This window comes from Anopheles stephensi, chromosome 3, assembly GCF_013141755.1.
Source record: "Anopheles stephensi strain Indian chromosome 3, UCI_ANSTEP_V1.0, whole genome shotgun sequence".
NCBI classification, from domain to species: domain Eukaryota; kingdom Metazoa; phylum Arthropoda; class Insecta; order Diptera; family Culicidae; genus Anopheles; species Anopheles stephensi.
In genome coordinates this window covers 16183990-16197846 of record NC_050203.1, presented here as the reverse complement: position 1 = coordinate 16197846, position 13857 = coordinate 16183990, and the positions used below count along the sequence as shown (strand labels likewise).

Sequence of the window (13857 nt, the reverse complement as noted above, 5' to 3'; positions counted from 1 at the left end):
TCCATACCGCAGTTCGTGAAAACTGAGAACACACCTGAAATATAGCTGAACCTTATCTGGTTGACACAAGTGTGTTCGTACCAACTCAAGCATATGTATCTCCGGAAGTTTCTTGCACAGGTATAAGTTTTAGTTGATAATGCAGATGAAAGATTTTGTTCTTCGTCTGGTGGAATAGCGTTTTAAATAGATGGATCTCACTAATTTCTTAGCTCAACGGGTACATCTAATACTGCAGGATCTGTTTGCAAATATGCTAAAGTTAGGCTTTAGAATTAGACTCGCTAGGCTCTGGAGGGCTGATCATGTCATGAGAATGGCACCAGACGACCCAGCCCGTAAAGTCTTTTTTGGACGTTCACACGGAGCAGAGGAGTCATGGCCCAAACTGAGAAAGGGCCAGGATGATTGATTAGTAGACGACGGCGCTGGAGCGTTATCGAGGATTGCTGAAGCAGCCGTTGACCGCGAAACGGTTGGCACAACTGATACTCTGTTCCAGATTCTTTGTTATCTGTATCGAAAAATTTCGTTCATTTACCCCAGGCATGACTCAAAGCACAAGGGCACCAACCATCATCATGAAGTTCGCATTTGCCTTCGTCCGCCCTGCTGGTAGTGCTCTCCATCTGCCAGGCCGCCGAAGATGGCCCCTACATCCCGCAAAGATGGTCAAGTGTCAAGGCAGCAATCAACATCCAGCATACCGATGAAGACATTGCCTCACTCCCTGTTTCAAAGGGAGGTAGATGGTGGTTTTGGAATTGGTTAAGGAATAATATGGGCTAAAAAGTGTGTAGAAACTGCTAAAAAAGCAAATCTTTGCTAACGAAATATTGAAATAAAGCTACAGTCTAATTGATAGTAACAACTGATCCACAAACCATACTCTAATGTTATTTGGTCATTCGTTGCTTGATATTATTGACTTACAGATGCAAGATTTGATCCTTACAGCAAAAATTTGTAATCCTTAAATTACTATTTAATCAAATAATATTCTGTTGATTTCAGCTAAATTCTTAGTGCGTAAGCAAGTCTTGCTTTACATATGCAAGCCACATTTAAGCTACCATAATTGACCGTTTTTTAGGAACTTAAGTAACAAAATCCATTCTCACAATCTCGCAAGCTATCTTCTCTTACCCAACCTTAATACCCCTTTTAATTTAATCGACACTTCTACTCTCCTCGAACGAGTAGTCCATTACTCGTCTATCTGCCTGATTGATTGCGAATCCTTTAGATTTTGTTTTACATTCTCTTTCAGCCTGTTATGATTGATGAACGATCGAGTGCAGCGTGTGATGTGTCATCGATTGTTGAAAAAAAATAATAATTTGCCATACTCTATCGGTGAGCCTTTCTTTCCTGTATTTGTTAAGCAGAGTTTATGACAGGAAGGCTCGCCCAAGACCCGTCCGTGCCAATTCACCCGAATGTCAGCTTTTGAAGGCTTCGGGCTAAGCTCAGCATCCGAAAGCCTGGGTCCCTCCTAATCGGTGTCATCGGAAGTTAAATGTAATGTTCGGAGGAAAAAGCATAAAAACACCCCTAACAATGGTACGGAAAACGGTTCGCTCCTGCCGAAAGTGGAAGCAATCCCACATCAAAGCCATCGCCGTCCGATCACTTTTCTTCCGCAATGACTTTTTGCCTGGTCTTTGTATGCAATAATGCCACGGACAGGCAAAAGGCGTGAGACACCTGGGATAATGAATGGAGCTACCGGTAATAGGGGTGAGAGAGTGATTTAGGGGTGTGTGGGCCGACCCGACCCTGGCAGCAGCAGCAGCAGCAGCAGGCAGGCAGCATAAAGAGGGAAAAAAGACCTGAGAACCTGAGTCCCAACCGTAACCGTAAGGACACAATTTGGTGCGTGAAATTGTCCCACTTAGTCACGCCACTAGAATCTGTTGACTTTTCGTGCCGTTGTTAATCGATGCCCTCGTGTGTGTGTGTGGCGCTTACGAATCGCTCCTCGCACAGAGAGAAAAAAAAATCTAGCTCGTGTGTAGCTCGACTATTAATCGATTTGTACCCAACAGTGTTTCGTTCATATTAACAACCCTCCGTACGTGCTCCTGCTGCATCCTGTGGTACGCTAATAAGAAGAAGCGAAGAAAACCCCTCGTGCAACAATTAATGATAATCACTGCGCGCGAATGGCAGCAATGTGAACAAACGGCGAGAAAAATCCCGCCCCGAAATCTCACCAGCAATGCTCGCCCCGAAGAACAAACCATCCCCGTAACACAATGCAACTGTAAATCGGTACAGCGACGGATGGGAAAATGGAGGGAAAATCAAAGCAACCAACATCCATCCGTTTGAATGGTATGGGCGGGATAGTGAAAATTGTCGTTTCGACTGCAATTTCGGCCAGCGTTAGCAAAGTTCGCGACGCAATAGCATTACAAGCTAACCAGCCTCCATCTCTGTCTGTGCGTGTGTGTGTGGATTAATTCATGTTAATTTATGTATATACGGGTGGAAAAGGTTTACATCGAGTTTCCCTTTTTTGCTCTTCCTTGCTTTACACCGTACTGGCAGGCCTCGTTACAGATGGCTAATTGAAAAATTAACTACTTTAACGATTTCTCCGACAAACACAATAAAAATGCACTGAAACATGTTTCTGATCATTCGGTGTGCTTTTTGTTTGTTTTATTATTCTCATACATTACTTAACATCTTACTACACGCATTTAACATTACTTATCCGGTTTTCTTATGTGGATTCTAGTTATTTTAATTCCTCATTCCTTATCAAATATGTACAGCTTTATAGGCAATGGATATAAGCAACCATTGATGTATTGCTTGTGGTTAAGAGAAAGAGAGAGAGAGAGATAGCTTCACTTCTTGTAAAACTGTTGTCAGTTAAATGAAGTTCCAGTCGTACCTGCCATTTACCGGATAATAAGCGAAATTAAAATCATTGCAGTGAAACCAGTCAATTTTACATAGAAATAAAACTGTTATTTAAGAGTGATTTCTACGGAAACTTAGTGAAAAATATAAAATCTGATGTTTAAATGTCACTCCTTTATCTTAAAGAGACTGATCGACTGATCGAGTTGTATTGAAATATATTTTAAATAATTTAATCGCCAGTTCCTTCCTGCCAAACATGATGACTTAGTGGGAAACGTATACGAGACAAATTAAACCTTTCACAGGTTGGGTCAAGTAATGCATATTTAATTTAATATTACGGCAGAAAATTAACTCCGTCACAAAACACCGGAAGTGACATTTGTTGTGACGAGTTTTAATTGACTCTGGCAACCACAGTTGTTCCTCGCCAGCAATTAATCTTGATTTGAAGCTAAATTGTTCCATGCAGTGCAGTTGTTTCCAATTTCCTTCCAACCAGCAGCATTTCCCATTTTGAATTGCTGGAATTAATCACATCACTGATTTATTTGTAAACTTCCTCTTTCGCCTTCTACCGCCTAGCTTCAGCATCACAGAAACCTTATTTAAGAAATCGGTTAAATTAATTACACTCCTGCCTGATCGCAGTCCACTAACTAACCGGCTAAGAAGGGCACGATTTAGAACGTTTTCGGATTAACGACTAGAGCGACCGGATGGGAGGCACTGTGTGGTGGTGCGGACAGGGAACACATCCCCAACCCTAACTGAAATCCTCCTCCTCCTCCTCCCCCTCCACCACCTCCTACTCCTGCATCACTATCGATCGAGCCCTTCGAGGCGCCCTCGGCAGCCTCTATCCTACCGATGGCCGCCTCCAGCGGTGTTCCAACCTTCGGCAGGTGTTTGCTCAATCCAAACCGCTCGAAGCCACCCGATTCCGTCAGCCCAAGATCCGCCTTGCGCAGTTCCGCCTTCGGTCCAACCAGGTTCATTTTCTCCATCTGCTGATGCTGCGAACGTATGGCGAACCGGTTCACGTGTACCGGGATCGGGACGACGATCTTGCTTGCGGCACCGGTCGTACCGGTACCGGAACTGCCCGCATTGCGACTGCCGAGACCGTGCGAATTGAGCCCGGCCTTTACCCGTTTCCATTTGGCACGTCGGTTTTGGAACCAAATTTTTACCTAGTGCCGTAGGAAGGAAGAAAGGAAGAAGTTGCGTTAACCCTACTCGATCGTGACTTGGGCGGGTGGTGGCATCTTACCTGCACCTCACTCAGCTTCAAGCTGGTAGCGATTTGGCTACGCTCCGTAAGGCTGAGGTACTTTTTGGCGTGAAATTCTCGCTCCAGCTCTAGCAACTGTTCGGACGTAAAGGCGGTACGGCGTCGTCGTGATTTCGATGTTTCGGTCCCATTACCCGCTTTACCGGCCCGGCCCGACGAGGAAGAATTTTGTGTGCAATCATCCTCCGAGCAAGCGTCCGAGTCGGTGTCACCGAGATCTGGAATGAAGGGAGTAATTTGGATATTAGTTTTTTTTGGGCCAAATGATCGGAGTACCACGTCCGCATCATGCAGTAGCCTTTTTTCTGAGAAATGCGTCAAGGAACACATTTAAAACCATATGTTCTAATAATATTCCAAAGGCAAATAACTCCTGTTCGAATATGGCCGACCGCAGATATGAGAATGATATGAAAAAAACATATGTAACATGAGAAAATACAGATAGGTCTTTGTATTTTTTATAACAGCTGTAGTTCAAGGTTTATCGAATCGATTGTACGTTATGGCGAAACATCTTCAATGTCGAAACGTTGCTGAACGGTCAACTAAACCTACAAGCCTCCGGAGAGTGCTTCATTCTAGATCCCATGACGTCTCATGTAAAAGGAGCTGACTTCAATGCTAAAATATTGATAATTTTATAGAACAATTACCCTACTCTAAGTTTGCAATTGTTGAACTTGTTTCGGGGTAGTTGTTTTAAATAACCTATTGTGAAATAAGCTGTTGCTGAGGACGCCCGTGCCATGCTTTACTTATACTCAAACATTAGCAGCTGTATTTTATTTGCTTTAAAGGACGCTGTTTTGCTTAACCGGTAGAAAACCAGCACATTTTCTAAAATTGTACGCTAGTAATCATCTGTACTCACAATGTTCGGAAGCTATTATTCTACTGTAGTATAAAAGCTAGCAGCAATTCCCATCTACCCTCAGTAACAACCACAGACGGCTTCCAACCACTCATCATGAAGTTCACCGTTGCCTTCGTCCTGATCGCCCTGTTCGCAGTGATCGCCGTCTGCCAGGCCTCGGAAGATGCAGCTAAATCCCGCGATAACGACGCTGCCAACGCCACAATCAACTTTGAGCTCAGCGAAGTCATTGCTGCCATTAAGAAGTTTATGAGTGGTCGCAGATTTACCTGGCGGAATCAAGTGAATCCTCATCATGGATAGGAAAACAAAAAACTTGGAATAAAATAGCTTTTTTCATAACGCATGACTGAATTATCTAATTGTTTAAAAAGCAGGAACCTTTAAGGAATATCCTTTTATTTTCTTCGACCACAATGTAAAAAACCAGTAACGTTTCTGGTCATCCTCCGCTTAGTATGAGCAACAATCCATCATACTTCCTAGGTCAATTACCGGTTACCTTACTGCACTAATACATTAACTAGCTGAATAAATCACTTATGAAAAGTTTTCTTTCGAAATGTAATAAAGATACAACTACTTTGAATTTCGAGGTAACCGCTTCCAGTTTGATGCTGAGCATCCGTTTGTGACTAGGACTCTAAGGAATAAGAAGTAAACAGTAAACATACTTTCAAAGTTTTCCGTAGCTCCGTATTAGATAAAAGTCTGACAGATTTTTTGTTGAAGAGCTTGACATAATCTGACTCAGCTTAAGGGGCAGTTTGCTAGAAATACTTGAATAGAAACATTGGATTTAAATGTTCTTAAAAGATGCGTATGCGCAACACCTATGTACGTTCCTATTTTTATTAGGAACGGGCTGGCCGTATTGCTAAAAAAATAATGCTCAAAGTAGTATTGATATTCACAATGGTTAGAAGACATACTCATACATACAGACATACAGAGACCTATTCCAACTCGTGAAAGGGCACCTTGCTATCGGCAGTAACATTTATATTAGCTTTACAAACTTAGTATGGAATTCCTAGATATTCTTCCCTACCACATGTTACACCTCAAAGTTCTGTGAAACCCTTTAAAGGCTTCGAAAACAACAACCTTCCATCTGTACCAACAACTATCGTACAAACTTAAATGGTGCCAATAGTACTCTAAAAGACTCTAAATCATTACCGTTTACAATTCAGTTTCAACTAACGAAACATTCCCGAGCCGTCGCGATGAAGTTTAATTTCGGTTGCGCTCTGCTCGCCCTATTCGTGGTACTCTCGTTCTGCAGCGCTGTAGAAGAAGCCACTACTTTCCGCAATGATGGAAGCGCCAACGGTTTGCTCGACGTAAAACTCACCCGTGAAGAGATTGCTACAATCGAGAAGGCTTTTGGAGGTCGCGCTTTCATACGTAACGGTGCCTACGTAACGATGCTTACACCCAGAACCCTTATCTCTACCAACCAAATTACTATTCCAACCAACTATATACTCAACGGCCAATCTATCCGAATCGTGGAGGCTATAGTGTCCCGAAAAACGAGATTATAAAAATAGTGTACAATAAATACGATAATCGGTAAAGGACAGTCTTTTTATTTACCAGTTAAGTAGGCAAAGTTTAATAAATTCATCTTAACTTCCTGTCATCGATTAATTTACAAAAAATCATTTTGTCTCCACCAAAGATTATTTTTATCATCAATCGATTTCTAAGGTTTTCACTTTGTTTGAACTTAACCACACCCTAGAGTTGTATTACAGTTACAGCTTCCACTAGACTGTTGATGAATTTATTTATAAACTGCTACAATTAGAAAATCGTTTCAATCAAACCTGTCAAACATATGGTCAAGGATAAAATAATAATCTTCTTCTTTCTTGATACTGCAACCTTGAAAGGTTTCGACCTGCCATTTGTGGCTTCCTGTTTCTGAGTTGATTCAGTCCTGCGTATGGAGAGGCGGGCCGGATGGGATTTAAACCCCGATTCTGCCGTGTTTAGATGTATCGCTATTACTTTTATTTTTGCTTGAAAATTCAAACTATTTTGTACAAGTTTGGAACTTTCTAAACACTTTTTGCATCTTTTGAATGACTTATTTTACATCTTAAACACTTTTTAATTATTATAAAGAGTTAATTCATTTTTCAAAGGACATCAAAATTGAAATAGCAAATAGAGATATTGGTACTTTCTCTTCAAAATATCAGTACGGTTATACCTAGTAAAAGTATCGAAAAGACTAGTTTGAAAATCAGACAAAAGATGTAAGGTTTCATTCTCCATCATCCGGTACTGTATTTAAAAATTGTTAAAAAAATTCAATTCAAATAATATAATCTGTCGTGCTACAAATAAAGCAACACTCATTCCATTTCATCTCCGCACCACTTTCCACTCACACAGTTGGCAGAGAAGAAAACAGCAGAGCTGAAGTTAATTTTCTCACACCTTTAACGACTTCGTTGATCACTTTGTCGCATAATCAAATTGTCGATTTCCCTATTGATAACACAAGCTTAACCGTCGCCCGAAAGTGATACTGGCCTCCCTCCCGGCTAATTCGATTACCCACTCACTAAACATTGATCCCACCAATTTGTAGCTAAAGACGCTCGATTTAACCCAAGAAATCTTGCAAGCATGAAAACTCATCGCTCGCTTCCCACCCTTACACAACCGAAACCCTCCGTAACAAACCCTCACAAATGTTGCACAGCTTCCCTCTTCCCTCGCGTGAACAAACAAAAGTCAAGAACGCAACAAAAAAAAAACGTCCCCGACTTTGTCCGACTGCCTAGCCTGGCAGCTCACGTACAAAACGCCACAAGAAGCGCCACTTTTCATTACCGCCTACAATGAAAGTCAATTTAAGTGTGTACGTGTGTGTGTGTTGGTGTTGGCATTAACGCGAGGGTGAACTTACTTTGCGGTCGTCCTGGCCACGCGCACGGTAATCAAATCATAATTCCTTCCCGTCGAGATTTTTGCCACGTGATCGCCACGGCGGCGGCGGTGGTGGTGCGAGCACAAAAAACGGCCAGGAAGGACACATGGACGGGGCACAAGTCGGCGTAAGTCGTGGTTGAACGGTTTGTAAATTATTCATAATCCGTTTAAGTGAATATTATCGCCCTCCTTCCGGTGGTTCAGATGTGGATTGTGTGCGGCCAGTGTATCTGCGGGACGGCAGATGACAAGGCACCGTGCTGGGACATTTAGCGTCGCTTGTTTGCATACATTTAGGGGTGTGGGAGTAAGCCAGTTGTTTTCCCAAAATGTGTCCCTCAGAAGGATGTTACACTAGATGGGGAAGGACAGCTGTGGTGCGGATGCTTTTCAATTAGTGCAGTTTATACGACTCATTTGAATTTGGCCGTATTGGGCGGTACAATTTCTATATCCTACCTTCATTTTAATAATTTCTTTTTATATTGTTTGAGGAAAAATGTCTTTCAAACAGTCTACAGTTATAATTAAACTTTTTTTTTATTTTTTATTACAGCAAAAGATGTTTGCCGATGATGATTGCAGTCATCAGGCACAAAGTATCCACCGGTGAGGAAGCTGTGTAAGCTAATAGCAGCTCTCCATGGGGTATTTTATTATGGTTTGCTAAGGAATACAGATGCGACTTCTCCATGGAAAAAAGGTTACTAATGTGGATTTAAGATACTGCTCAACTCAGGAATAAAGACTTCAGCGGCATCCTTATGTTTGTAAGCTTCGTTGACGATTGATATGTTAAACCAGATAACGCATTAATTTGGGAAGATGTTTTTGACAAGCACTGTCACTACTATTCATTGTGAGCAATTGTCTTCTGCTCAAGAATGTTACGGTTGGCATTTTTTGTATGATACTGCCGAGTTTGTCCAGGAACCTCCAGGTTAGTTTATCTTAGTCTGCATCTGATGCATTTAACATTTTTATTAGATTGTCTACATGCCTGGATCTGTCCCCAATTCTTTGTTCTTGCTATTCTCGAATAGAGAAGAGGTTGTTTTAAGAATCAAACTAGCTATGGTCGGGAAAAGCCTCACTATTTCCAACATCCAACGCTCGGGCACGGAATTACTGGTACAAATTAAGCTTCAAACACTGTTAAATTGTGTCGATAAGAGCATCGCTAGGACTCAAAGCCATCCCATGAAAAAATTTACAGTCTATAGGTTATCATTATACTGGAGCCAAGACTCCAAGACAATCATAAATAATGTATTATTGGTCTCCTATTGTGAGGATGTTCCATCCATTACGTGTTCAGTTGGCTCAAAAGAGTAATTGAAAATCCCAAAACACACATCCACTTAAACTACAAGCTATCCAAAAACACACATATTTCATCGATTTCTTGGAGCGCAGATGATTTTGTCACTATACTTTTTCCGACCTGTTTAGACAAGGTTCAGTCCTAGATTTGGGAATTCCTTGAGTTATTAACTATTATAGAGAATAAAAGATAAAAAATACTGCTTAAAACGGCGTAGAAAATAATCATAAAGTTAAAATATCACAAGCGAAACCTTCTTACTCAAATTCTCTAGCCTGATTCAAACTAATCATTAAACCATGTCATGTGTAACGGTCTATTCGCTACCCCTTTGAGTGTTCTTATTCCAACCTATTCGTCGTCCAACAAACGTCAACAACAATAACCACTTCTTGCGACAGCAATAACAAAAAAAAAACCTAATACACCCTCTTTAAGAAACTGCACCAAATCAAATTAAATCATGACAAATCACATTCGATTGAATTGACTCGCCACCCTCACACCACCAACAACACCCGGTTTAGACGTCGTGGCCAACAAGATGATCCACGATCGCGCACCATTCTGCCAACTCACGTTCCGGCCATTAATAACTTACCGGTCGTTTTGCCGCATCCGGACGGTGAAAGTGTCAGACTAATGTCATCGCTGTATGCCGACCCATCCGCACTCTCGCCACCGTCCTCCATCGGGCGCGTCCGCTCATCCTCCTCCGGGTCTCTCGCTCCCTGCTCCCCACCCACCACTACCGGCTGTTCCATCGTTGTACCAGCCGGCTGCTGTTGAAGTTGCTGTTGCTGATGGTGAGGACCATTCGGTTCCGGTGGCCCCGTATAGCCGGGAGAACCCGTGGCCGTGAGGTAGCGTGACTGATGCTGATAGACGGCGTACACCTTCGACAGTAGGTCCGCCTCGGATGGGAACAATTTATCGCCACTTCGGGCACCCCTCGGGCTGGCCGCACCGGGCAAGGACATGCCGACCGACGGTTGGTGCGGTTCGGCCGTCGGGAACGGTTCCACCCCCGGGTGCGATTTATTTCCACCACCAACTACGCCGCTCGAGTGGTGCAGCAGCAGGGTGGACAATTTTTCATTCGCCGCCTGGGACAGATACCGGCCGGCGGCAGGGATAGCGGTCGCGCTCCAAGGGTGGTACAGCGGGGGAAACGAGCTGAAAGAAAGCATGGCCGCACTATATCCTGCAGCGGCCGCTGCCAGGTACTGTTGCTGTTGCTGCTGCTGCTGCTGAGACGCCTCGAGGAAAAGTCCTGACGAGATGTTGGATCCCGCCGGCGGTGAACACGATCCCTGATCGACTGGATCAATCTCGGGCGATGAGGCTCCACCCGCACTGCGCCGTCGTTTGACAGCGATTAGATTTTCTATGCTGAAGGACGAACTTGGTAGTGGACGCGAATACTTAACGTCCGTCACTCCGCACACCGGTCCGACCGTTGTCGGCGGTACGGTCGAGAGTTTATCCATGCCGATTTTATTTCGATCAGTTTATCCTCGATCACCGTGGCATAGATAAAGCAACACGCACATCCACCCTCACAAAAGACACACAAACACACAGGCACAAAAGCAACCCTCACTGGCACCGGAAACACGTGTTAGGAATTAAACGATCCAAAAGCACAACAAACGCACTCCGAACAACACCCAAACGGACACACACACACGAAAAACCGTTCGAACCACGATCAAGGCGACCCTTTCCGGAGGGAACTTTTCGACTGACTAACCACGACTGACTCACGGACTGTTGCTCGAACCGTGTGCCATATGCGTGCGTCCTCCGATTCACCAACAAGCCCGTTGAATATGTTCGTTTCCTTTTCGCTGCCACAAATCTATCTATGCTGTCATGCTTTGGCTATGCTGTTTCGTTCGAACTTGGTTGGTTTAAGGAAAAAAAAAATGCTTGACGCTCCTCCCATAAGCGATTGGTACAGAGGCATTAGAGGGACAATTTTCCAGGGAGTTCTTGGGGTGATTGTTGGGTGGAATGTGTTAAACACACTGGCAGCACATAACGACTTCATCTAATGACCTTCATGTGGTTTTGTTTTTCGTTTCTTAGCGATGAGTGTTGCGTTGTGTTTTGCTGGGACAAAGAGCGTAAGACTGTGTCCTGCCGAAAATGAAAGGATCATGACAATTTCGCGGTACGTAACAAAGAGCGCTTAAGCACCGATTTAATTGAGATGAAATGAGTAAGATACGTTCTTTAAGCGATAACAAATGAATCAATTTGTTTTTATGTGACTTATAGTATGTGACTTACTAATTGCTTCAAGCTCTAACGCTTTGTTATGCAGCTAGGAAAACAATCGCTTTAAAAAGTTTGTTAGGTTATGATGATACCAAGCAATCTAAATTAGAGCTAAAAAAGCAGTATCATTCTTCTGATTAGTCTTAACCTATCGTTTCAGGATACCTTGACTAAAATAGCTGGATAGACCGTCCAACTTTACATGGCAGGACCGGGGTTCAAATCCCATCCAGTGCGCCTAAAAGAAGAAGGTCACAGAAAGCCAGAAATGGCAGGCCGAGACCTCTCGAGGTTGTTAGTGCCAAGGAAGAAGAAGAAGAAAGCGTGTTTATATCGCAATAACGTTCACTATTCCTTATATTTAAAATATTAGTAGAACTACAATATACAATGAATTTGTAAGTTTCTTAACTGAAATTCTTCTTTTTTTTAATATAAGCAGCAAACTTCATAAAAAGCTGTACGGTCAGTTCGTTCTTGTCGAATGAAGCATAATCAATATATTTCTAAAAGCTATAATAAAATTGCTATTAGAACCACTTCCTTGATTTCAACATATGATAGATGTTATGGCTAGATCTAGAAGTAGGTCCGCAGCAAGATGTATAGTTTAATAATCAAAAGAAAAACTAAGAAGTAGTTTACAAACTTTGATGTTAAGTGATAATTTATAAGAATAACATACCCTTATAATACAATAATATAAAATAAAACACATTACGGCAGTTATGACCAAAAAACAAAATAAGTCTTGAGGATCGATTAATTAAATAACTGAAGCTGGCTCGGAGTGGTCGAATAACGACCTTATATTAAATTAAAAATATGATGAATGCGAAATGTCCATTCAGCTTGTAAAATTTTACAGCTTTTATGGGCATTTCGCTATTATTTAAAAAAGTTAGCTAACACTTCGTTAACGTAAACTCTAATAAGCTGGATACGAGAAGATACAAGAAAAGCGTCTACATGTTACACATAATTCGAAGTTCAAGATAACAGCAATAAGTAGTCGTTTGCTACATTTTACAAAAATAAATTTAATTCAATTCATGCTAAAACAAATGATAAAATTACAAAAAATTAATGTAGTCTTATCTTAATTCTTCGTGTTCACATTTATTTCAAGACTATAAGGGAATAGCAATACTTCAGAGCCATGCTCATTCCTTCCCTTGTACGCCATTAGAAATGATATGCACGCGCCATGTAGATTAGTACTACTTTCATTTACAACTTTCCAAACTACGCTCTCTGTCTATCGATTTTGCACTCCTTTACATACCAAGCCCCCTCTTCATCTCTTCATCCTCTCTGCCGGTAAAATTGTGTAAATATAATTTGTTGTGTTTGGCCGCCCCATTTCCACCAGCTTCGGACTCTAACGAGAGAGCAAAAAAAAGACATTTTAATTGCTAGACAATTTTCGACACTACATTGTGCCATTTGTGTCGCGAAGGGATGCGACAAAACTGTCGAACCATACAGTACAATCCCTGCACAAGCTTTTGTTTGTACTAATTTGTGTGTTGCTGACAGTCGTACGGTGTACAATAGAAATTAGTTATTGGGGAAGGCGAAAGAAAACAGGAAAAAAAAGTAAACAAAGGTCCGTTTTGGAGTTGTTTTTGGAGCGTGGTTTAGCCATGCCTACTTCACGGAAGGTAAACGCATGCGTAGCTGTGAGTATAGTTCCAATACCGAGCGCTAGAGAGCGCTAGTGCGAGGATGGTTTTAGTACAAACGGTGTGTTTATCCCGGTGCAAGGCAGAGAAAAATGGGCGGAGCCATAATTACTGAGCAAAAGAAAGAAAAAATGGAAACTGTGGAAATTTTCACCGGAAAATGAATCTCGCAGAAGGTAAATTACGTTTGGAGGATTATGGTTTAAGTTTTCAGTAATTTAGCTCGCCCTGACGACAGCTCAGTTCGACAGGTGTTTGACACTTGGCTAATTGGTGTGGAAAACAGCTCGGGAACAATAATGATGCAGATAGCTGCGGTTGCAATAAAGGCGATTTTAATTTTTGAAATATTGCAATTTAAGTAATTAAAAATATAAAAACATAATTTTAGTTCAATTTTGGGGAGAATTTGTCATCGAAAAAAATCTCTTAAGATGCTTTGGAGCGCAAAAAACACCATTTAAGTAAATTGTAAACAAAAATAACCCTTAAAATACTAACATAATCATTTAATAAATTCAATATTGAGCAAACAAGGAACATAAATATCAAACTGCTACCCATA

At 41.9% G+C, this 13857-nt stretch overlaps 1 protein-coding gene across 1 annotated transcript; it reads right to left on the bottom strand.

Moving 5' to 3' along the window:
* Positions 1–2635: 2635 nt before the first annotated feature.
* Positions 2636–11081, bottom strand: LOC118509233 (homeobox protein unplugged). The gene is made up of 3 exons (XM_036049541.1): positions 9926–11081; positions 4151–4389; positions 2636–4070 (listed from the first exon to the last, which is right to left on the bottom strand). The coding sequence occupies exons 1-3, from the start codon at positions 10812–10814 to the stop codon at positions 3561–3563; spliced, it is 1638 nt and encodes a 545-aa protein (XP_035905434.1). The 5' UTR covers positions 10815–11081; the 3' UTR covers positions 2636–3560.
* Positions 11082–13857: the final 2776 nt, after the last annotated feature.

Excerpts from the sequence above, each read along its gene's own strand:
- LOC118509233 (XM_036049541.1), bottom strand. The coding sequence starts at position 10,814 with ATGGATAAACTCTCGACCGTACCGCCGACAACGGTCGGACCGGTGTGC. Across the intron at positions 4,390-9,925 it reads CGGATGCGGCAAAACGACCG|ATCTCGGTGACACCGACTCG; the intron begins GTAAGTTATTAA and ends CCTTCATTCCAG. Across the intron at positions 4,071-4,150 it reads TGAAGCTGAGTGAGGTGCAG|GTAAAAATTTGGTTCCAAAA; the intron begins GTAAGATGCCAC and ends CTACGGCACTAG.